Here is a 24,090-nt window from a genome sequence, read left to right on the forward strand (position 1 = left end):
TGTACTCTTAGCACAGTACCTGGCCCACAGGAGGTGTTCAATAACATAATAAACCAGCTGATGAGTTCTGAAGAGACTAGATGATGGTACTTGGAGGCAAGAGTCATAGAAGGAATACCAAAAGCTGATCTGAAGCTATTTAGAATGGGAGAGTGGGGACAGGCTGGGGCAGGAGGGTTACCTTTGATTTGATAGGGGTAGAATCTTATCATCAGAAAATGGAGTTCTACAGTTAGACTTAATTGATATCTTCAGGCCACTACATCCAAAAAATAAAAATAAAAACAAAAAACAATACACATTCTTTTTAAGTGCACTTGGAACATTCTCTAGGATAGACCACATACTAGAACACAAAATAAGCCTCAGCAAATTTAAGAGGAAAGAAATTATTTCAAGTATCTTTTCTGACTACAATGGCACAAAACTAGAAATCAACCACAGAGAGAGAAACAAGAAAAAAACAATTACATGGAGATTAAACAACATGCCACTAAAAAAACCAATGGGTCAATGATGAAATCAAGGAGGAAATTTAAAAATACCTTGAGACAAAGGACAGTGAAGACACAACCATACAAAATCTATGGGGTGCAGCAAAAGCAGTCCTTAGAGGGAAGTTCACAACTATACAGGCCTTCCTCAAAAAATAAGAAAAATCTCAAATAATCAACCTAACCTACCACTAAAAGAATTAGAAAAAGAAAGACAAACAAAACCTAAAGTCAGCAGAAGGAAGGAAATAATAAAGATCAGAGAGTAAATAAAATAGAAATTTAAAAAACAATAGGAAAAGTCAATAAAACCAAGAGCTAGTTCTTTGAAAGGGTAAACAAAATCGACAAACTTCTGGCCAGGCTCACTAAGAAGAAAACAGAGAGGACCCAAACAAAATAAGAAATGAAAGATGAGAAATAACCAATACTGGGCTTCCCTGGTGGCACAGTGGTTGAGAATCTGCCTGCCAATGCAGGGGACACGGGTTCGAGCCCTGGTCTGGGAAGATCCCACATGCCGCGGAGCAACTAAGCCCGTGAGCCACAACTACTGAGCCTGTGTGTCTGGAGCCTGTGCTCTGCAACGGGAGAGGCCGCGACAGTGAGAGACCCGCGCACCGCGATGAAGAGTGGCCCCTGCTCGCCGCAACTGGAGAAAGCCCTCGCACAGAAACGAAGACCCAACACAGCCAAAAATAAATAAATAAATAAATAAATTCATAAAAAAAAAAAAAGAAATAAACAAACACCATAAAAGAATACTATAGGGCTTCCCTGGTGGCACAGTGGTTAAGAATCCGCCTGCCAAGGCAGGGGACACGGGTTCAAGCCCTGGTCCGGGAAGATCCCACATGCCACGGAGCAACAAAGCCCGTGTGCCACAACTCCTGAGCCTGCACTCTAGAGCCCGTGAGCCACAGCTACTAAGCCCACGTGGCACAACTACTGAAGCCCACGCGCCTAGAGCCCGTGCTCTGCAGCAAGAGAAGCCACCACAATGAGAAGCCCACGCACTGCAACGAAGAGTAGCCCCCACCCGCCGCAACTAAAGAAAGCCTGCACACAGGAACAAAGACCCAATGCAGCCAAAAATTAAATAAATAAATAAATAAATATTAAAAAAAAAAAAAAGAATACTATAAACAATTATGTACCAACAAATTGGACAACCTAGATGGAAGGACAAATTTCTAGAAACATACATCCACCAAAACTGAATCAAAAAGAAATAGGTAATTTGAAAAAACCAATCCCTAAGTGAAACAGAATCTGTAATTAAAAAAACAAAACAAACAAAACAAAGCAAAACAAAACCAACCCCCTTCAAACAAAAGTCCATGACCAGATGGCTTCACTGGGGGAATTCTACCAAACATACACAAGAAGAACTTATACTGATCCTTCTCAAACTCTTCCAAAAGATTGAAGAGGAGGGAACAGTCCCAAAGTCATCCTATGAAGCCTCCACCACCCTGATACCAAAACCAAGGGCACTACAAAAAAAGAAAATTACAGGCCAATATCTTTGATGAACATATAAGCTAAAATTCTCAACAAAGTATTAGCAAACCGAATCCAACAACACATAAAAAAGATCACGCACCATAATCAAGTTGGATTCATCCCAGGGTCACAAGGATGGTTCAACATACACAATCAATGTGATAACACCACATCAACAAAAGAAAAGACAAAAACCACATGATCATCTCAATAGATGCAGAAAAAGCATCTGATAAAATTCAACATCCATTCATGATAAAAACCCTTACCACAGTAGGTATAGAGGGAACATATCTCAACATAATAAAAGCCATTTATGACAAATCCACAGCCAACATAATACTCAATGGTGAAAAGCTGAAACCCTTCCTGCTAAAATCTGGAAGAAGACAAGGATGCCCACGCTCACCACTTCTATAGTATTGGAGGTCCTAGCCACAGCAATCAGACAAGGAAAAGAAATAAAAGGTATCCAAATTAGAAGGAAAGAGGTAAAACTCATTTATGCAGATTACATTATACTATATATAGAAAACTCTAAAGACCCCATACAAAAACTACTAGAACTGATAAACGAATTCAGCAAGGTAGTAGGACACAAGATTAACATACAGAAATCTGTTGCATTTCTTTACACTAACAATGAAATATCAGAAAGGGAAAGTAAAAAACCAATCCCTTTTAAAATCATATCCAAAAAAAAAAAAAACTTAGGAATAAACCTGACCAAGAAGGTGAAAGACTTACATGCTGAGCACTATAAAACATTGATAAAGGAAAGTGAAGATGATTCAAAGAAATAGAAATATAGCTCAAGCTCTTGGATTGGAAGAATTAATAGTGTTAAAATGGCCATACTACCAAAGCAATCTACAGATTTAATGCAATCCCTATCAAATTACCCATGACATTTTTCACAGAACTGAAACAAATAATCCTAAAATGTATATGGAACCATAAGAGAGTTGCCAAAGCAATCCTGAGGAAAAAGAACAAATCCGGAGGCATAAACCTACCAGACTTCAGACAATACTACAAAGCTACAGTAATCAAAACAGCATGGTACTGGCACAAAAACAGACATATGCATCAATGGAACAGAACAGAGAGCCCAGAAATAAACCCATACACCTATGGTCAATTAATCTTTGACAAAGGAGGCAAGAATATACAATGGAGAAAAGACAGTCTCTTCAGAAGTGGTGTTAGGAAAGCTGGACAGCTACATGTAAATCAATGAAGTTAGAACACTCCCTCATGCCATACACAAAAATAAACTCAAAATGTCTTAAAGACTTAAATATAAGACATTACACCATAAAACTCCTAGAAGAGAACACAGGCAAAACATTCTCTGACATAAACCATAGCAATGTTTTCTTAGGTTATTCTCCCAAGGCAATAGAAATAAAAGCAAAAGTAAAACAAACAGGACCTAATCAAACTTTGCACAGCAAAGGAAACCATAAACAAAACGAAGAGACAACCTATGGACTGGGAGAAAATATTTGCAAATGAGGCGACTGACAAGGGCTTAATTTCCAAAATACACAAACAGCTCATACAGCTCAATAACAACAACAACAACAAAAAAACCCAAATCAAAAAATGGGCAGAAGACTTAAATAAACATTTCTCCAAAGAAGACATACATATGGCCAATAGGCATATGAAAAGATGCTCAACATTGCTAATTATTAGAGAAATGCAAATCAAAACTACAGTAAGGTATCACCTCACACCGGTCAGAATGGTCATCATTAAAACAAGTCTACAAATAATAAATGCTGGAGAGGGTGTGGAGAAAAGGCAACCATTCTATACTGTTGGTGGGAATGTATCTTGGGGCAGCCAGTATGGAAAACAGTATGGAGGTTCCTTAAAAACTAAAAATAGAGTTGCCATGTGATCCAGCATTCACACTCCTGAGCATATATCCAGAGAAAACTCTAATTCCAAAAGATACATGTACCCCAATGTTCATTGCAGCACTATTTACAATACCCAAGACATGGAAGCAACCTAAATGTCCATCGACAGATAGATGGATAAAGAAGATGTGGGATATATACATATATATATATATATGTATATATATATCTCAGAAAGAGAAAGACCAATATCATATGATGTCACTTATGTATCTAAAATGTGATACAAATGAACTTATTTACAAAACAGAAACAGACTCATAGACATAGAAAACAAACTTATGGTTAAAGGAGAAAGTGGGTGGGGGAGGGATAAATTAGGAGTTTGGGATTAGCAGACACAAACCACTATAAATAAAATAAACAAGGTCCTACTGTATAGCACAGGGAACTAACTATATTCAATATCCTGTAATAAACTATAATGGAAAAGAATACAAAAAAGAATATATATATATGTAACTGAATCACTTTGCTGTTTACCAGAAACTAACACAACACTGTAAATCGACTGTACTTCAATGGAAAATAAAAATAAATAAATAAAAAAGAAAATAGAGTTCTAGAGACCTCGCTAGATTTAATCATTGTACTTTCAATAATAAATTCCTTTTTACTTTCCTTTGGCTTCTGGTAAAACTCCCAGCCGTGCTAAGGCACACAAGAGGAGGGGAGCAGGGTGTCTGGCAGATGGTAACCAGGAGGGGGTGAGGAAGAGGGGATGGCGAATGGCAGCAGGAATCCAGGTGAGGACACCAAGGGGAGCTGGGAAGATGGCGTGGATGTTAAGGGGCAGCAGCTCCCCTTCAGCTCCCAGGGAGTCCCCTTCTAGAGTCCTATTCTGCTACAGTCTGGAGGGCTCAGTGTTCTGTCACCCCACCCATGACCACCCTTTACATTTCCCACAGGCCAAGATGCAGCCCATGACAAAAAGGAGCCAGTGGAGTACTTAGTGTGGGGATTTGATGTGGGGTGCTGACACCTTGACCACCTTTCTCTGGTAGGAACTGAAAGGAACTTCCCGCTGGCCTGTGGTTCCCTGAGGTCATTTCATTCTCTCCAGGGTCCTTGTTTCCTCCCCATAGTCTCTCACACTCTTGAGCTTCTGAGGAAGGGAGTGAGCTTTTGCCACCAAGAAGGAAAGTGGGGATGGAGTGGGGGAGTCCAGGGTCTTTGATGAAAGAGGGGAAGGGTGGCTGGGTCTTCCAGTTGAGTCTTGTTTGCTCCTTGCCTCTCTTCCTCTTGTTTTGCCTTCCCAGACCACATGCCTGCATCTGCACCTGTTACTGCACCTGCAACCCCGAATCCACCTTTTCCTGGGTCAGGGTGCTGTGCTAGGTGGTCACCCAGCCTAGGGCCTTATAGAACCCGGGCCTCCCATGTGAGTGAGATCTGGGCCTGTTCCTGCAACCAGCTCAGTGGTGCACCTGCAACTGAAGGTCCCTCGTGGGGATGAGGGGTGCAGAGGGCCAGAACCAACCCTACCGGAGGACGCTGGGCCACAGACTGGTTTGTCAAGGTAGCTGACAACACGTGTGTGGCTTTGCCCAGCCCGCACAGGCTGCTGGCCCACCGACGCCCGCCACCGCCCTCCCCCGCCGGTCCCTCTACCAGGTCAAACGCTTTCAGCTGCACACAAGGAACAGCAGGACTGGCTATGTGCTGAACCACGAGATGCTGCAGCTCTTGGCGGCTGCGCTGGCCTCAGGCTGCTGTGTCCTTGCAGTCCTGTGCATGACATGGGGGTGAGCAAATGTCTGCCTCAGCTGAACATGGAGTTTGTGACACCAGGGACATCTGTGATTGTGAGACCTTCCATCCCTTCCCTCCCTGCCAGGAGAGGGACCCCTACAATAAAGCTCTACTTTTGGTACCAGGTGCTCAAAGTGGGTAGGCTGGCCTGGGGCAGTCCTCCAGGACTGATGCTGGAGCCCCTACCAGGTGCCCTCTGAACAGATATTGTTCAGATTACAAATAAACAGATGCCACCAAGGTTACCTGCCCAAGATCACCTAACTATGAAGTGGAGGTACTGGTGTCAAATTCAGATCTGACTCCAAAGTTCCTGCTCTTAACCAAAGCTACTCTATTTTCTCACCCCTCCAAGCAGCCCCCCTCCCCTGTCCTCTTCTCTAAGCTCCACACCCCAACTCCCTCCCAAAACAGGAGTCATCTTGGGAGTTAGTGACTCCTCTGCTCCCTGGGTCCCCACTGTTGCCCTGACCTGCCTGTCTCCTTCCACTACGTGAACCTGGAACTGTTGTACATGATGGAGCATCCGACCTACTGCCTCCGCGCCCTTGGATACTGCCCTGCCACCAGCCCCAGCAGGAGGCACCCTCCCTGGCCCTCTCCCACCTCCAATTCCCCACCTTGACCAAGGCCATTCCCTGACCCAACTCTTCAAGAACAGACCAGCAGCTCACCCCCTAGACAAAATCACTTCCTCTTTAATTGCTGTTGAAGAAGATTCACACCACCTGCCTTGGAGGAGATGAGGCGGGGGTATTCCCCCCCTGCCCCCGCCCCTCTCCTCTCCCCAGTTACCTGGTCCTTTGCAAAATATTTTAGCCAGGAAAAAAAAATACCGGAAACCACTGACACAGACGGCCCAAGGGCTGGGTTGACTGAGGGAGGCGGGGCTGGGCCAGGTAAATTCACCCCAGCACCCCCTTTCTGGGGATGAGACAGGGGGCCTGGAGACCCTCCCAGCCACCTCACATCCTCTTAATCCTGGCTGGGAGGGATCCTGGGGTTGAGGGCTGGGTCTGGAGCTGCTCCAGTGGAAGGGAGGGGCTGGACAGAAAGAACAGTGGGGGAGGGGTCCCATTGCAGGGGTGCCGCCTACCCCAGATCACCACGGGCGCTGCACAGTCACAGGTACGCAGTCACGGTCACAGACACTCACAACCCGAGAGCACCCCACCCCACCCCACCCTCTGCCCACCCTTGGCTTCCCCTACCCTGAAACGCCCTCCCCAAGCCCTGCCCGCCCCCGCCCCCTTGTTAGGGAACAAAGCAATAAATTACAAGGCCCCACCCAAGTTCCCCTTAGCCCGCTCCTGCTCCATCCCTTCTCCCTCCCGAGATAGTAGTGAGGAGGGACCCAGGCTTTAGGCTCCCCCGACCCTCTAGCTTCCATCCATGGGTGGATGTGGGGGGAACGTCCTGATTTCCACTCCTCATGGTCCCTTTCACGGAAAGGGTTGGGGACCCCCTACCCCCATGGGCAGCAGGGGTCCTGCCCCTCGCTGCCCTTCCCCCTTCACTGGCCAGTGAGATTAGCATGGAAGGAGTAGGGTCCCCCTTATTGGCCCCAAGTCCCAGGGCTAGCCCTCCCAATTACTAACCCCTCCCTGTGGCGTGGCGTCGCCCCAGGAGCCAGCCTGGGTAAGTGCTCGCGCGCCGTGGGACTGTCGAGCACAGGCAGGACTGGGTCTTTTCCCCCACCCCTAGGGGGGCGCGAGCGGGCACATCCAAACGGCCAGGAGCAGGGACCGCGACGGGGGCGTCCCCTCCCGCAAACACCCAGAGGGTAGACCCAGAGCAATCCGAGTGTGCAAACAGTGGAGAGGGGGCGTGTCAAGATGGGGTCTCCATGCCTCGCTGGGGAGAGGGAGGTGAGTTTGTGTCTTCTGGGAGGCGTGGGGGCTGTGCCCTCTTGGGGGGGGGGGGTAAGAAGTGCTCCCATGGGACGGGGTGCGGATTGGAGAGGTGAGTGGGTGCATCTGTCCAGCGGTCCACCCAGTGTGGTCGTGCCCGGCCCGTGGGGGGGTAGGGGGTGTCTCTCCGGCGGCGCAACTATACCAGCGCGACGGGGACGTCGGCTCGGCCCACGCTGGCGGCGCTGCTCCGGCGGCGGGGGCTGGGCGTGGCGGTAATGCTGGGGGTGGTGGCCGCGCTGGGGGTGGTGGCTGTGCTGCCGCCCTCACCCGGGCAGCCGTGCTGGAGAAGGATGTCGGCGCACAGCTGGCTGCCAGCCTGGCGGGCGTAGAACAGCGCCGTGCGGCCCTGCGCGTCGCGGGCGGACACGTCGGCGCCGTACTAAAGGGCGGAGACGGCCGCGTTACGGAGCGTCCCCGGGGCCAATCCCCGCCCGCCGGCTCCCCGGGATCGCTACGCCCACTTCCCGGGGAGCCGCCTGGCTGTTTGCCAGACGGAGCCCTCAGAGACCCCTTTACCATCTCCCAGCTCACGTACCCATAGCAACAGTTGCGTGATGACGACGTGGGCGAGCTCGGCCGCCAGGTGAAGTGGGGAGCGAAGCTGCGGGTCCTCTGGGCTGGTGTCGAGCGGCCCGTGTCGCGCATGGGCCAGAAGCAGGAGAACGGCGGCCACGTCCTGGGCCTGCACCGCGGCCCACAGCTGGCAGCCCAGCGGCTCCTCGGAAGTGCCCAGCGGCGCCAGGAACAGCAGCTGCTCGTACTTGGCGCGAATCCATGACTCACGCTCCTCCCTGCAGGACCAGGGATCAACGGGAAGGGCTCTAGGGACCCCGCATCCAGGACCTCTGCTCCCTACCCAGGGGACCCTCTCGGGAGCCGCACACCCTAAGTCTCCCCTACCCCTCTCTGCACGCGTACCGCGAAGAGTCCCGCGTGGGTTTGGCACGGCCCCGCGTGTCACTCTCCCACACGCGATTGGCCATGTCGTTGCCAATGGCTGTCAGCACCAGGGTCAGCTCCCGCGGCCAGTCGTCCAAGTCGAGCGAGCGAACGCGGGACAGGTGTGTGCCCAGGTTCCGGTGAATGCCAGAACACTCGATGCAGATGAGTGCGCCCAAGTTCAAGCTGGCCCACGTGGGGTCTGGGGACGGAATGCAGGGGTCAGCTCCTGGCCGAGCAGCACGGGCACACCAGCATTCATCAATTCCAGCGAACCACACTCCCTCCCAGGTCCCTCCACTGCTCCCTTGCGCTCACTGGGGGCCCCGCAGTCCACGCAGATAGAGTTCCCCTTGGCGTTCCGGATCGCCTGGATGGCCACGGCTTCGCTTTGGCTATCTGTGCGCAGCTGCAGGAAGGGTTGGGGTTAGTACTGACTCTCCCTCTGAGCCCTTATCCGGACTCCTCAGACACTCACCTCTGCTCTCCGCCCGACCCCCGACCCATTACCTTGACCTTGCTGCTCTCACAGCATTGCAGACTGGCTAGGATCTGACTTTCGATGGCCTGAACCCAGGCGTCCCGCTCCTCAAAACTGGCTGCCTCAAAGTGCCACGTCTGACCAGTGCTGGACACGATCAGGAACTCGAAGTTTTCCTCTGGGTGGGGGGATGGGATGGGGTCATGAGGGACAGAATTCAAACAGGAGCTGCCTTCCCCAAACCCTTCCTCCCTGATATCCATCCCAAGCCCCTGGGAGTGGGGCAGAGTCGTTGGGGAAGCAGAGGGTGGGGGAGAGCAGGAAGCCCGAGCACATGCAGGGGAAGGCAGGGGCACCCCCGCCCCTCTGCACCCCAGCTGAGCACCCCACCCAGCTCCCCGCTTGTTACCTGCTTTATAAATATTTCTTAAACTACCAAAGGATTTTAGTTTCCACATTTTGCGCTTGGCTGGTTTCCCGAAGCGAAGGAGATAGAGACAGAATGAAGAGCAGAAGAGAGAAAGAGACGAATAAAGGAGAAAAAGAGAGGCAGATGGAGAGATGGAGAGAGAGATAGTGACAGACAGTTCCAGAGACAAAGCAGGACAGACAGATGGGGAGAGAAAGCAGAACTAAAGTCAGTGGCCCCGGAGCAGAGTAGAGCGGAAGCCAAGAGCCATGAGAGTAGGCAGATCTGGAACCCGGGTTTGAGCACCCGGCAGAGAGCAGGGGCGGTGGGGATTGGTTGTCATGACCAGTGAGGAGCCGGGTCTCTGGGAGGAGAAGGGATGGCCAGGATCTGAGTGAACATGGGGAAAGGGGACAGGCGTTCACACGCCTGGGGTTCAGGAGGAGTCTCAAGGATCTGGGGGGAGTCACTAGGGGCAGGAATGGGGATCACTGTAGTCAAAGGCTGTTGGGGGAGCTTGGCAATCACAGGAAGTTATTGAGAACAGGAGCTGGGTGGTCAGAGCCCAGGAGCTGAGGAGTCGTGGGGGACATAGAGGTCAGGGGCTGAGTCCCTGGGGGTCAGTGGGGGACATAGAGGTCAGGGGCCGAGTCCCTGGGGGTCATGGGGCCTTCTGGGTGCAGGGGCTGGGGTGATAAGCAGAGTTGAGGGCAGGAACAGGAATTAGAGGGTCATTAGGAGAGGGAGCAGGAGCTACAGACTTGGGGGGGGTCACTGAGAACAGGGGCTGGGGACTACTGGGGTAAAAGGCATTGGCTGGGGAATGGGAGGAAGGACAGGGGCTGAGGGGCATCCATCCATTTTTCACTAAATAATGTGCAGAGTGGTAATGATAGTCAAGCACTCAGCTCAGGCACTTTTCATCCTTCTGCAGGAGTGAGGTCAGGGATTTGGAGTTTGGGGGTGAGGGTCCAGGGTGGGAGTAGAACTGCCCACCAGGGCCTCACCTTCAGCCTGCCCAGCCGAGCCTTCAGTTTTAGATGGTGTTGTCAACTTTTTCCTCCTCTGCTTCTTCACCATGGGAGAAGGAGGGGGTTCCCGACTCAGGGGGCTCAGGTCTCCAGATGGGGTACAGTCTTGGGGAGGGGGACACAGCTGCCTCAGCTGCCCCCTCCATAGATTTCCTGATTTCTCCATAGCCTGTCTCCCCTGAACTAGATTTGGCATTTTAGGGTCCCCCTCCTCAGCCAACCCTCTCTAGGAGGTCCCCCTTGATCATTCCTGGGGAGGAGGGCAGATGAGTGGTTTAGAGTCAGACCTGTACTCAGATCCTGGCTCTGCCACTTACTGGCCTTGAGACCTTGAGCAAGTCACTTAATCTTCTGAGCCTCAGTTTCTTCATCCCTAAAATGGGGATAATAATCTTGACCCGACAAAGTTGTTGTGAGGACCATTTGTTACAATGTTACTTGCTATTTTTAAAAAATACATATTTCCAAACATTGATGGCTGGCTATGTGCTGCACAATGTTCTCAGTATAAGCCTCAAAGCAACCGTCTGAGGTAGAAACTATTATCTCCCTCTTATGGATGAGGAAACTGAGGTGTGGAGAGGTCAAGTAACTTGCCCAAGTGGCAAGCCAGGATTCAAGTTCAAGTTCAGGCAGCTTAGCTCTAGAACCCAGTTGTCTTAGCCATTATGCTAAATACAGTATGAGTGAGCTGGGTGCCTGGGCACCCAGTTGATGCTCAAGGTGTCCACTCATGCATTCAGCCTCCAAGCTCCCACCCCAATTTCATTTCCCACTGCATCCCATCTGGATCTGGAAGACAGTGGATGGAGGGTGAGTCCTCACTGACCAGTGCTGAGGGCTCGGGCCAAATTCCGGTCTGGCTTCAGCAGGTGCTTAGATGTCTGGTCTGGTGGTGGCTGCAGGGAACTGGGGCTGGGGCTCGGGCTTGGGGTAGGAGTGGTGGCTTCTGTCAGAAGGGGAAGAAGATAAATCCTCAGTGAGCTACTCAGTCTCTGGGCCCCATTCCTTACATGGTCCCTCTTCATCACCCACCTTCCCGCTTAACCAGTCCCATTCCCCTCTTCCCTACTACCCCTCCTTTCCCTAGCCCTGGCCCCTCTCCTGCCCCTTTGTCATCAATCCCACTCACCAGGGCCTTCCCCCATCTGGACAGTGCTCATGTCCTTCACCAGCCCATTGATGCTGGCTGAGGGGCCAAAGGCAGAGATGGCCCGTGGCGGCCGCTTGCCGGGGACTTTGACTGTTGTTCGTAGCAAGTCCATCTCCTTGCCATGGGTACTGTGGATGTAATCCTGCAGCAGTATAGGGGTTGAGAGTATAGGGAAGGTTGGGGTCCTCAGTGGTGCTGGGAAGCAGCCAATAGTATCAGCTAGAGAAGGGGTGGAGAGGGGGCTCTAGGAGCGGACTGGGTTGGGATGAGTTCCAGGGGATGAGCCCAACAGACTGGGCCCAGCACTGTCTCCTCCAGAAAGCATCCCCGAATGGCAGGCCAGGTGGAGGTCCTTCTTCCACTTTCTCCCACTAGACTGCAAGTCCTAGGGAGATGTATTTACATTTCCATCTCCTGCATGGGCACATGGTAGGTGCCTAACAGATGTTTGCTAAACTGAAAAGAATAGGACTAGCGCTTCCCAGAACCGATGTCGGTGTTTGTCAGAGGCACAGACTGGGAGAGCTAGAAGTGCATCCAAGGCCAGCCAGGGTGGTCCAGCCCGTCTCTGGCACTCACATTAATGCTGGGATGGTAGAGTAGGAAGCCATTACTGGACAGGGTCACATATTTCTTCTTCCATTCTTTGTTCAAGGAGTTGCCACTTCGCTTTAGTAGGAAGCTCTGGAGAACGGAAAGAGGCATATGGGAGAAAACCAGTTAAGACCACCTACCCCCAGCCTGCCCCCAGTCCCTGGACCACCCACCTGTTTGATGGGGATGGCTCGCCCACTCCCCGTCGTCTCTCCCCGACTGTCCAAGCTCCGCTTCTCAGAGTCACTGCCCCGACGATTCTGGAATGGTTATTGACATCAGTTAGAGGGTGGATAGAGGGATATGCTGACGGAAGGACAGGGAAGACAGATGAAGGAGGGCCCAACAGAGAGGTCTAGGGATGAGGGAAGATGGGCAGGTAACAGAGGACAGGATGATAGGAGGTTAGAATGTCCAATACCGCAAAAAGGCTGGTCCTGCGCTTGGCTGCCCGGTGCAGGGACCCTGGGGTGCTCAATCCAGCCACGGCAGCTGCCTCAGCTCGGAGCTCCCGGTGACCAACATTGGGTGAGGATGGGAGGGAAGAAGAGTAATCGCTAGTGTGGCCCCCGTTACTAGCCTGCAGGCAGATGGAGGGGTCAGAACAGCTGAGATGCCCCCACCCCACCAAGCTACAGTTACATCTAGTTCTGAGGAATTTGAGATATTCCTTCATCTCATCACCATTTATTTGTATTGTCATTAATAATAAAACTCCTCACTAGCATTGTCACAGTGCTTTAGATTTTGCAAAGGTTGACTTCACAAGTATTATGCCATACAATTTTCCTGACAACCTTAGGACCTTTAGGTGAGTTGCTCAAGGACGCTGCAAATGGTATTTCAAACCTGGTTGATTTCCAGTCCAATGCACTTTCTACAAATGGTATCACTGCCATTTCCATCTGCCCCCCGCGACCTCCTTGGGTTCTCTGTACCTGTCCTTGGATCACCAGCCCTTCCTCTGATTCCTACCAGCCCCTCTGTGGACCCTGAAACCCCAACTCACCTGCCCAGCTACAGGAGTGGAAGCAGCTGAGTGGCTTGGGGAGCTGGGCAGGGACTTGCAGGCAGCCAGAAGCTGTTGCTGTTTGCGCAAGGTCACCACCTTCTGGGCCACTGAGGGGAGGGGGAGGAGAAGGAGGAATGAGCAGGGCAGATACCCAAGACCATCCTTCGTTGCCCAGCTTTGAGAACTCCCCAGGAGATAACATAGGCCCCAACTTCCTTGTCACTGTGGCCTTCATGCCACCTGTAGCCTAGCCAGCTCCTCCTGCCCAGAAGGACCTGTGGCTATGAAGCAAACCTTCTCTGACCTCCCTGGTCCCTCCTCCCTCCTACGCAGGTAAATTTCCTGTCACTCACAGAGAGAGGCCTGGATGTGTGACCTCTAAGAGCATCCTAGTCCCCAGCTCCCTGATTCCCACATATGTGGGGATCACCACACTCACCCTCTTGGAAGACCCGGTCCACATTGAGCCCATAGGTTGCACAAGTCTCATAGTAGCTGCAGCGCTTCATATCGGCACACAGAGCCCTGGCACGAGCATCGCCCACAACCCGAGGGGAGGAAGCACTGATCCGGTCTAAGGGGACAAGAAAGGGGGAGAACTGGATGAGGGGGCCCCATCCCCACTTTGCTGCTTTCCTTTCTCTTGGGCTCTAGTCCTAGACTGGGACCACTAGGACAGGGTATGAGAGAATATCTCTCCTATGACCCAGTGCAATGGGAGCATATAAGCCTTTTGTGAATGCTGGGCCCAGCTCACATGCCCAGCTGCAGCATGAGTAGGGTGGGTTAGCTCTGTGTGAGTGTCTTCAAAGAATACTCCAGAGGTGAATGGAACATCCTGATAAGGTCTGAAATGGCTGAGACTCATGAGTGACAGTCACCCAGCCCTGCAAATTCAGTGAACCCTGAGCTGAGTGGGAGGACACCTGGCATATGAGCTAGGAAGAGGTTGAATGTCCACGGATAACAGGTGGACTGTTCATCTGCAGCAAGAAAGCAGGAGGCAAGCGACAGGTGGAAGCAGCCACCTGCAAGATAGGCATCCAGATAGAAAGTCCTGCCGGCTTTATACAGGTGGGTACTGGAGAAGCTTTCCCTGGCTCTGCTGGAAAAGATGGCCTGGTGGCCCTCGCTGTGTTTTCTCCATCATTTCATTTGTGTCTTCTCTTTGTTTTTAGATAAGTTCCTTTGAAAAGTGTCAGCCTGACCCAGCCGTAGCAAGGGGAAGATGCAGAAGGCTTTCTAGCCACACTAGGGCCTGAGATTTTCTGTATTTACCATGGTGGCAGCATCAGGAAATGGCAGTGTGAGAAACACAAGGTAGGTGACATCTCAGAGGAATGAGGACTGCCACTGTAGCTGTCCCTTCCATCCTGGAGAGTCCTCTTTTCTCTCTCAGACCTTGGTAAGTTTGTGTTTGGTTTAATGACTCTCTTATTTGGAGACCAAGCTTATTTGGAGACACATTACCAAGCTCTCACCTATGTTGGGTGATACCCAGTAGGAATTCCCCTGAAAGCAGCACTTCCCCAGCCCCTCCTTACCTTGTGTCCCCACCAATGCCAGGGCCAGGCCTCCTCGTCCCTCCCCCCGAAGGGAGCTCAGCTGCCCATGAAGACGGCTCACGGCCTGGAAACTGTTCTCATCCTCCAGGCTGAAGACGAAGATCACAGCATCTGCCCAGCCTGAGAACTTGCGGAGCGTGAGGGAGCAAATGGATGGTCAGACAGGTCCAGTCCTCTGGATGCTATTCCCAAGGAGACCTGGGAAACCAGAGCCCTCTCCTTTGGCTAGTGCTGACCCCAGCCCGCCTGCCTACCCCATCATCTCATCCCTCACCTTGGTATCAGGTGCCCCAGCTTCCTCTCGGATCAACACCAGATGAGTCTGTCCATCCACCAACATTTCTTTCTTGTGCTGCTCACCTGTCCAGAAGAGTTGGATGTGGTAGGAGGTCAGAGGTCACAGTCACCAAACCTCCCCATTCTCCTTGTACTTTAGCTATTCTGGCCTCATCCTTCCCTCTCGTCTCCATACCTGCATAGTCATTGATCACACTGCCTGGATCCCTGACCCCAATCCTTAGCTTACTATGGCTCCTGAGAACTCACTCTCTGTCTTCTCCAGCACCTGGTATGAACCGGTCAGGAATCGGTGGATGAGCGATGACTTCCCACTCCTGGCATCACCCAGCACACCCTGAGGACAAGGTTGTAGAACAGAGATTGCAGGAATTAAGAGGAAGGAGGATAATTGAGTCTGGACACTCCAGAGAACTCAGAGGGACTGGCAGTGTTAAATCATCCAAGCAGGGTCCTACAGGGCCTGGCTGACAGTCAGTCAGGAGACAGCATTTGGGAGGATCAGGCCATGCGTGTGGTAAGAAGTGATCTCAAGCTGGAAGTGTACAACAAGCTGAAGAATGTCAACAACTCAGTACCCTTTTTTTTTTTTTTTTTTGGTGTTGTGTTGTTTAGGAAACATACTAGTTGCATGTCTGGTGGGGGTCATGTCACAGCTCTAGGCACTAGTTGGAAAATTTTACCCAATTCTAGGCAACAGAACATGAACGGCTAGAGGGGAGATGTCAGAAATGAGAAGCCTGGAAGAGGACCATGGACAAGCAGGAAGAAGGGAGACTATAGAAGAAAAGGTTGTGCGGATGTATCAAGTCCCAGGAAGGTGCCATGAAGGTAGAATCTCTGGAGAACTGTAAAACTGTTCCCCATTCTCACAGAGAGGGAAGGGAAGAGGTGAAGGAGAGAGAGTTGAGAGTTCAGTGGGCGGGGTGGGGGGGTCAATCTTCATACAGACAAGGGGACTGGGTTACCTACCAGGCGCAGTTCAGGAATGGAGCGGCTCAAAGTCCATTCCTGGCTATTGACCACAGCTTCTGTAACGGAAAAGGAGTTGTAAGAGGGGATGCTCCAGGCCAAGGAGGGCTCCCAACCCTCAGCTAGCCCTCCTCCTTTTGTAGCTGCCCAGCCTGGGCTGGAGAGCTGTGTGGAAAGGCTAGGTTTGAGAGTGGTCCCCAGTCCTCCCATCCTAGCCGCTCTCCCCACAGCTGTTGCTGCCGCTCAGTGGTTGCTTAGCAACGGAGCCAGCAAGACAAAAATACTTCAGTTGGCATCTCCCTTAAAGCACATCCCCAAACGTAGGTCCCTGCTCCAGACCGAGGGACCAAGGCTCTGACAGTGGCGGGTTCTTCCCTCTGGAAGGAGAAAAGGTGTCCTCCCTACTGGCCTGACAGATTCTCAGGGCAGATCTCAGGAAGAGGGGCTGGGACATAGAAGGGAGTGGGTCTTCCTCAATCTCCATTTCACAGGACAGAAACTGAGGTGAGGATATCCTTCCCCCTTTTCAAGGTCAGCGGCACGGTGGCCCTGACCCCTCCCCACAGCCCAAGGAATGGAGCTTGGATTTTTCTATACCTCCCTCTCCCATACCCTTCCCACAAGCACCCTCCAAAAGAACGGTGGGGAAGGGCTCCACTCCCTGGCCGAGAGAAGCCACAGGCCTGGGGAGGGATGGGGGGCACGGGGGAGGGAAGGATGCTCCTTCCTCCCGCCGGGTCCAGCCCCCGCGCCTGACACTAGCCGGACGTTCCCGGGGCGCCGCAGCTGCGGCGGGAACTCTGGGATCCGGAGCCATCTGCTCCCACCCGCACCAGAGCCAAACCCCGAGGGCCGCCCGCGCTCTCGGACCCGCCTCCTCTCCCGGGAGTGTGAGCTGAACCAAGACGCCCTCGCCTCTCTCTTCCAGAAAATAAATAAATAAAGACACCCCCCTCCCCGCCAAAATACACTACTTTCTCCGCACCCTCTCCCAAGTCTCCAGGGGGTAAGAATTGCCTTTGCAGCAGTTCCAGCCCCCTGAGTCACTCCTGGTCGGTCCCCTGCAGGTTTCAGTGCTGCTCGGGGGCCAGGGTGGGCGGTGGGGGAAGTGAGGCTTCCTATCCGCCCCCTCTCCCTTCACACTCAAGTATTCAGCACGTTCCAGCCCCCACGTACTCCCGTACTGCCCAATCGGCCTTCACTGCCTGGAAAGAAACCCACTGCCTCCCTGCTGCCTCACTAGCCTGCTCTCAGCCCAGGAAAAGACCTGTCCCTGGCGAGGAGCTGCCTGCAAGGTCACTCTCATGCCACCTACCCCAAGTGCTCAGGAGAAACTGAGGCTTCCTCATCCCTTTCACCTTCAGTGTTCCTCTGGGCAAAGCAAAGCCCAGTTTCCATCTCCCAGAGTCCACCTGAGGCTGGAAGTGGGGTCTGGGGCTTCTCTGGGAGCAATTTCCTACAGCCACGCTGACCAAGGGCATTATTTTCCCAGAAAGCTCTGAGGCTTTCTGAGTCCCTCTGAAATCAAGTCCTCTCTCATGTCCCACAATGCCTACTCACCCCACTCCAGGACCTCTTATCCTTTGCCCCAGTCCTTGGCAGAGAATTGAGCCTGGTTCATCCACCCACCCAAGAAAGAAGCTTCTCTAAGTCAGTCCTGCACACCGCTCCCCCACCCCAAGCTGAGCATTTCAGGTGCCCTCCCCTCCCTGTTCTCAGGCCCTGGTCCTACTCACTAGGGGAAGCGCGGAGCTCTGCACCCAGCAGCTCCCTAGACCCGCTGCCAGAAGACAGGACCGGGGGTCCGGGAGGAGGTCCGGAGCCAGGAGGCCCCCCTGTGCTCTTGGTAAAGATGCCGCTGATAAACTTGAGCATCTTGCGATCTCGAGTGGATGCTCGGCCCCCCTCCCGGCCCCGTTTCAGCCCCGGAGCTGGAGGCTCCAGAGTGATTGGAGGTGCAGGCCCAGTGGGCAGCGCGGAGGCGGTGGTGACAGCAGCGGCTGGAGCCAGGGTTGCTGGGACGGTTAGCGGAGGCGGAGAGCCAGCAGGGGGTCCCGGGTGCAAGTCACTGTTGTCCAAGGTCTTACTCTTGCCTTTCCGAGGGGACAACTTCCCTCGGGCTCCGGGCCCAGCCACGACCCCACCGGCGGTCGTGGCTGCCGCTCCCCCTCCCCCGGCGGCGGCGACGGTGACAGCAGCAGCAGCGGCAGAAGTTCCAGTCCCGGTGCTGCTCTTTGACCCCTTGACCCTGGGCTTGCCCTCGCTTTCGGGCCATGACAGGCGGCTACCGGCGCCCTTGCCCCCGCCGGCTTTGGCGCCACTGGTGGTCACGGTCTTGCAAGGCTTGGGAGCCGGCGGAGGAGGCGCCACCTTGAGCCTCCGGCTGCCGGTGCCGGGGTGCGGGGAGGAAGAACCGGGGACGCCGCCGCCCGCCCGGCCTTCGGGTTCCGGACCCCCCCAGCTCGGGCTGCTGAGCAGGGGGCGCCGGGAGGAGGTGGGGACGCCCCCGGGCTTGGGGTCGGGACTCAACCCCCCGGAGAGTGGGGGCCCGGGAGGGGCGGCCCAGAGGGAGAGGCGGCGGCCGGGAGCCGGGGAGACGGGGCGGGCCGGACTGGCCGGAGCCGGGGACAGGGCTGGGGGCTCGGCGCCCCCGGCGCCCGCGCTGCTCGTGCTGATCCACAGCGCATCCTGCCGGTGGAAGAGACGCTCGTGCCGCTTCTTGCCCGGCTCCTCCGCGCCTCGGGGGCTACCAGGATCCCCGGTCTCAGTACCTCTGGTCCCCGGGGCACCAGCTGCGGCCGCAGACGGAGAAGGCGGCGGCGGAGGCACCGACTCGAGCTTGACCAGGGTCAGCGAGATGAGGTAGGTCGTTGTCCGGCGCTGAAGCGCGCCCGCGCCCCGGCTCATGGGGCCCCGAGACCCCCGAGCTGGGGAGGGGAGGGGACTCCCCCGGACTGCCTCAGGGGGGCCCGGCCATGGGGCCGCCCTGCTCGCTGCCCCCAGCCCCCGGACCCCGCTGAGCCCCCGGCCCGGCTCCGCTGTCGCCGCCGCCGCCGCCGCCTCCGCTTGCGCCCCCCTCCCATCACACGGGGCGCCCCCTCCCCATGCTCCCCGCCCTGCCCCCCCACCCCTTTGGAGCCCCGGGACCTTGGTGCTGCTCCAGGGAGGCGCGCCGGACCCCGCACCCCGGCCTGGGTGGCGGCGCTGAGATGGGCGGGGGAGGGCGGGGAAGACTGTAGAGGGGCAAAGAGGGGAGAGGGAGGAAAAGGGGGCAGAAAAGAGGAACCCGAGGCTAGGGAGAAGAACCGGTGCGGGGGAGGCGGGGGGAATGGGGACTCAAGGGGCAGGGGCCGCGGATGGGGGGTCGGAGAGGGGGTCTTAAGGAGGGTGGGAAGCTAATGGGGCTGGTCGTGCGGGGGATTCGCAGGGGCGCGGGGAGGATGCTGGGGATGGAGATACAGGCGCCGGCGGGGGAGGAAGGAGGGAAGCCGGAGGGGGTGGGCACCCACGGGTCTGGGGTCTAGGAGAGGAGGGGCGTGAGATCCGGGCGCAGGGTCTGGGGGGCTCGCCGGGGCTCGGCTTGGTCCGGATGCGCGCTGTGTCCGGGCGCTCCCCTCACAGTGAGGAGGAGGCGGCCCCCGGCCCCCCCTCCCCACTCTTATCTCCCCCCGCACCTTCTCTCCCCCAGCACGGCTGTCTGCGAAGGCGGTGCAAAATCCAGGACTGGATTTCCCTCCCAAATCCTGGGCTGGATTTCCTGGAACTTGGACTCACCTACTCCAACACTCCAGCACCCTCCCCTAGCACACCCCGGTCAGGGAGCGCTACTGTTGGGTGTGACATTTAGGCGCGAGAGTAAAGATCGGTGTATGGGTGGACGATCCTCGGAGAAAACGGAGCAAATGCGGGTTCACTGCCAACTCTGGGGAAGCTGATGTGGGAAAGTGGGGAGCCCTGAAATCCCTTTCCCAGGACCCCTTGTTTCCCCCAGGTACTTGCACGAGTCCCTTTCCCCATGACCCAGCCCCCTCGCCCCCCCCCCCCCCACCCTCCATACGCGGTGCATTGACTGGGCCGTACTTGAGCCTAACTGTCCCAAAGTGAACTTGGAAAGTGTTCCCTGGGGATTGGGGACAAACATGGAACTTAGCAGGGTGGGTGGAAGGAGGGGGTGCCTCAGGAGGGGAAAGATCTGCGGAGTCGAGGAACACAGGCCGAAAAGTGAGTCAAAAGACTCCAGCTCGGGGTGGAAGGAGAAGGAATACGTCTACAGACTGACACCACCCCCCATACCAAAATTCATCTGGTCTCCATAGCAACCGTAGCTCCAAGAGTGCCTCAGAAACAGCGGGGATAAGCAGAGAGGAGGATCGGTGTGTATGGTGGGCGGGGGCACCCGCCAGGGGATTTGGGGTTAATGGAGGCACCACCTTCACACCTGGTTACCCACGTGTGGGGTATTTAGCGCCCTGAATATAAAGACCGCCCTCAGCTGAGGCAGAGGGTACAGGCCTCTTCTGTGTTTCCATTCAATCTCCTGAGGTTTTCGGGGTGGGGCTTTTTTAGAAGGTTAAAGAGGAGACAGACAGAAAGAATGGAAAACGTCTGCTCTGTGTCCTCCACCCCTTTAGGGACCCTGGAGTTGAAGGCTTACTGTCCTCCAGCCCAGGGAGAAGGTTGAAGGGGGTAGGCCGATGGCGGACAGAGGCTGAGACCGGGCGACGAGGGAGGCCTCCTCTCAGCCTTGGAGACCCCTCCCTGGGACTCGGGGAGTCTCAGCGTTCCCCTAATTTGGCGTCCCACCCTCCTGACGCAGCGGAGACTATAATAAGTGCTGCCGTGGGCGGCTCTCGGAGGCTGAAGCCAGCGGCATGCTCGGCCTCGTAGGGGGTAAGGGTAGGGGGGCAGTACCAGGTTGCTGGGTGCCCTTTGTTCTCCCAGAGACCTGTACCCTATACCTCCACGGACCTGTCCCGAGGTCAGCACCCCCCCCCCAGAGCCCCCCTCCCCCCGCAGCGTTAGGATGACACCATCCCCAGAACAGAAGACCCTTCAGCAGCCTTTTCTGAAAGAGAAGGTGAAGATTTGCTGATTCTGGCTTAATTCTCCTTCCTTCCTTTGGTGGCCTCAGTTTTCCTTTAAGTTCAATGGGAACAGAATACTGACTCTTAGAGTGGAACAAAAATCACTTATGAAGAGTGGTCTTCTCAGAGAGTTCAGCCTCCACCCCTCCTCACTCCCTCCTCTCCAGAGCTAAACTGAGTTCCTCTACCTGCCTAAACCTCTTTTCTCCCCCACCCTTCTCTTTTCTTACTGGCTTGGAGCTTGGAGTTCCTCCTGAGGAGGCTCCATGGGGCCACTCCCTCCTAGGTCTGCCTTTCCAACAGCTGTAGGGAAGGTATCAGCTGTAGTTCTTGGCAAATGGTGGGGGACAGGAGGTGAGAGGGGCACTACTGGAAGAAAGGCAATGGGAAGGGAATCAGACTGTTCCCTTAGGAACCTGAACCAAACTGGTTCTTCCCCAAGTTATGCTCTGATGGCCTCTACTATCAGAGGGGTCTGGCAGGAGGTATCCTTGATGGAAAGAACAGTATCTTGCCCATCCCCCCACCCCAACCCCCAGGTAAGCAGCTAAGAATGGAGAGGCTGGAAGAGACCAGGATATGATGGAGGATGTGCTTCTCCCAGACACCTTTCATGAGCAAAGTAGCCGGCTTTTATTGGCTCTTTGCAGCTTCGGGGCAAATTAGATGACACCGGACCAGAGGTGACCTCCAGTTCCACCAGTTCCTTAGTGGTGGAGCCTTGTGGAGAGAGAGAAGCTGTTCCTGCCAGGGCCCCACCACAGGATTGAAGGCTGGGGTGGGCAGGAGGATGTGGCGGATGGTGTTGCCATGGCAGCACTTCCTCCCTGTGTTGTCATCACTTGCTCTAATGGCACTAAGGACGGAGGGCGGAAGGTGTGGGGGGGGGGGGGCCAGACAGGAACGGGAGCACGGGGAGGAGAGGGGACCGAGGAGAGTCCTGGGAACTTCCTTGCACTTCGGCTGTGCAGAGCATGTTGTGTGAGCGTTAGTGTGTGTCTGGGAGCCTGAGATACTCTGCGTGGTGTATTTCAATCTGTTGTGGTGTGTGTGTGTGTGTGTGTGTGTGTGTGTTCTCTCTACAGCTGGAGAACAAGAGGTCACTGATCCTTCATGGGTCCTGGGAATGACCACATTATCCAGTCCCAGAACCTCCTGCCCCAAACTGCTTCCTGCCCCGGACTCCCCAGGCAGGGTCCAAGTCTACCATGGGTCTGTCACGGCCTGTCTTCCCCATGCTCACCCACTTCTCCATTGCCAAGGTCAGCTCAGCAGTGACCTGTATTTTGATCCCCTGGGAGAAGGATCAGAGTTGGGGAAAGAGGAAGAATGATACCTCCCATGTCTTTTTCCATTCTTTCTAAATGTATTCTTCCCCCCAAGTCCCAGCTCCATCTTGGGGACTAGAAAGTGGCTGATTGGGAAGTGCTGTATGATCCAGCAAGCCCTTATATGCCCCTGCTGGTCCCCAATACACCCAAGTTGGGAGCTAATCCTTCTCTTACCTCGTACGCGGTCCACCGAGGCCTGAATGCTGTCCCGAAGTTCAGGGTCGCTCACCCTCTCTGCCAGCTTCCTGAGGCGGCTTAGAGCCTGCCTGGCCACCTCATGTCGTCTGACTTCTGCTCTCACTGTAGCTACAGCCAACTGCCTCTGGACATTCATGTTGCCCAGATCTGTCTTGCTGGGCTAACAGCAACCTCTGGCCCTGAAGCCCATAGCCCCGCAGCCCCCAAACCCCAGAAGGCCCCTTCTGCTGTGCCCCAGAACTCCCCTCCCCTGCCTGCCCTTCCGTCTGTCGACTTCACTTCCTGACTGGTGAGTTTCAAACCCGCAGCCTGGGTCGGCACTACCTCCTACACCACCCACCCCCTCTAGCGTTGGCCTATCAGCTCTGCCAGCCAGTCCCTGCTACGATTCCCCAGCCAGGTGGATGGAGAGACCTTAACAAGCATCCCAGGGCCTCCTGTGGGAGGTGGCTAATTAAGATGGGTGTTGGTGCTGGGAGAATGTGGCACACCAGGTCCCAGGTGCAATCCCAAACTCTTGATGACCTACAGGTTTGTGTTCAGTCTCAAACTCTCACAGGAATCCATACACACCCGGTCTGGCACCTTTAATGCCCTGCATTCCAGCTCACAGTTGTACTCCCCACCTACTCCGCACATCCGAAGAGTTCACATACTTACATCTTGCAGTGTACATCTTGCAGACCTTAGTCGGCTACCCCACTGCAACCACCTCCTGCTTTAAAGGGCCAAGTTGGTACAGGGAGAACAGGTTATGGAGGACAGTAACCTATAACCAGACAAAACCACCAGGCTCCATGTTCAATTAGTTTCATAATAATTAACTCATCTGTAACACTTAATAGTTTACAACACACTTTCACACATGTAGACTTCACGACAAGCCCAAGGGGTAGGATTTTTATCCCTATTCTACAGAAAAGGAAACTGAAGCTCAGAGAGGCCAGTAAGAGGTGACACAAGGATACCGATCTAGGTCTTCTGATTATAGTTCTGATACCCTTTTCACTACACCACCCAACTAAGATGCTTGCCAACCAGTTCCCCTTATCCCTAATACCACTGTCTTGCCCTTGATTTAGGACCTGAAAGAGAAGAGGCTGGATGAGGAATTGAAGGACAGAATGAAGATGCAGGGGTGGGTGAGGGGGGAAATAGTGGATAGTTTGATGTAATCATTTTGTTTCAGGACTCAAACCTTTCTGGCCCTGCCAAATGCCTCTTCTCCTGCTTATCTAACTGATACTTATTTGTGGAGGATAGGGGATTTTAATATATTAATGTGTAGCTGGAGGTAAGAATTAGGGTTAGGATTACCCACGGGAAACTGTAAAATAGCCTGAACAATAATAACTAACAATGAGTGTTTACTATGTGCCAGGTACTGTTCTAAGCATTCTATATACATATATTAACTCATTCAATTTT

At 53.9% G+C, this 24,090-nt stretch overlaps 1 protein-coding gene across 2 annotated transcripts; it reads right to left on the reverse strand.

Annotated features, from left to right (window-relative positions):
* Positions 1-7,644: 7,644 nt before the first annotated feature.
* On the reverse strand, positions 7,645-22,798 carry AGAP2 (ArfGAP with GTPase domain, ankyrin repeat and PH domain 2). 2 transcript variants are annotated; one of them, XM_068561724.1, is made up of 19 exons: positions 17,786-18,956; positions 16,050-16,108; positions 15,327-15,414; positions 15,055-15,140; positions 14,760-14,907; positions 13,655-13,789; positions 13,213-13,322; positions 12,625-12,783; positions 12,377-12,463; positions 12,189-12,293; positions 11,589-11,751; positions 11,286-11,405; positions 10,433-10,561; positions 9,426-9,485; positions 9,046-9,194; positions 8,854-8,944; positions 8,515-8,737; positions 8,132-8,387; positions 7,645-7,975 (listed from the first exon to the last, which is right to left on the reverse strand). In XM_068561724.1, exons 1-19 carry the CDS (start codon positions 18,954-18,956, stop codon positions 7,733-7,735), a joined length of 3,582 nt encoding a protein of 1,193 aa, XP_068417825.1. In that variant the 3' UTR covers positions 7,645-7,732. The 2 variants fall into 2 exon arrangements, with proteins under 2 accessions (XP_068417825.1, XP_068417826.1); XM_068561725.1 differs by lacking the exons at positions 9,426-9,485; positions 17,786-18,956 and adding an exon at positions 22,639-22,798.
* Between the last annotated feature and the right edge of the window lie 1,292 nt (positions 22,799-24,090).

Source organism: Eschrichtius robustus, chromosome 13 (assembly GCF_028021215.1).
Source record: "Eschrichtius robustus isolate mEscRob2 chromosome 13, mEscRob2.pri, whole genome shotgun sequence".
Classification (NCBI taxonomy): Eukaryota; Metazoa; Chordata; class Mammalia; order Artiodactyla; family Eschrichtiidae; genus Eschrichtius; species Eschrichtius robustus.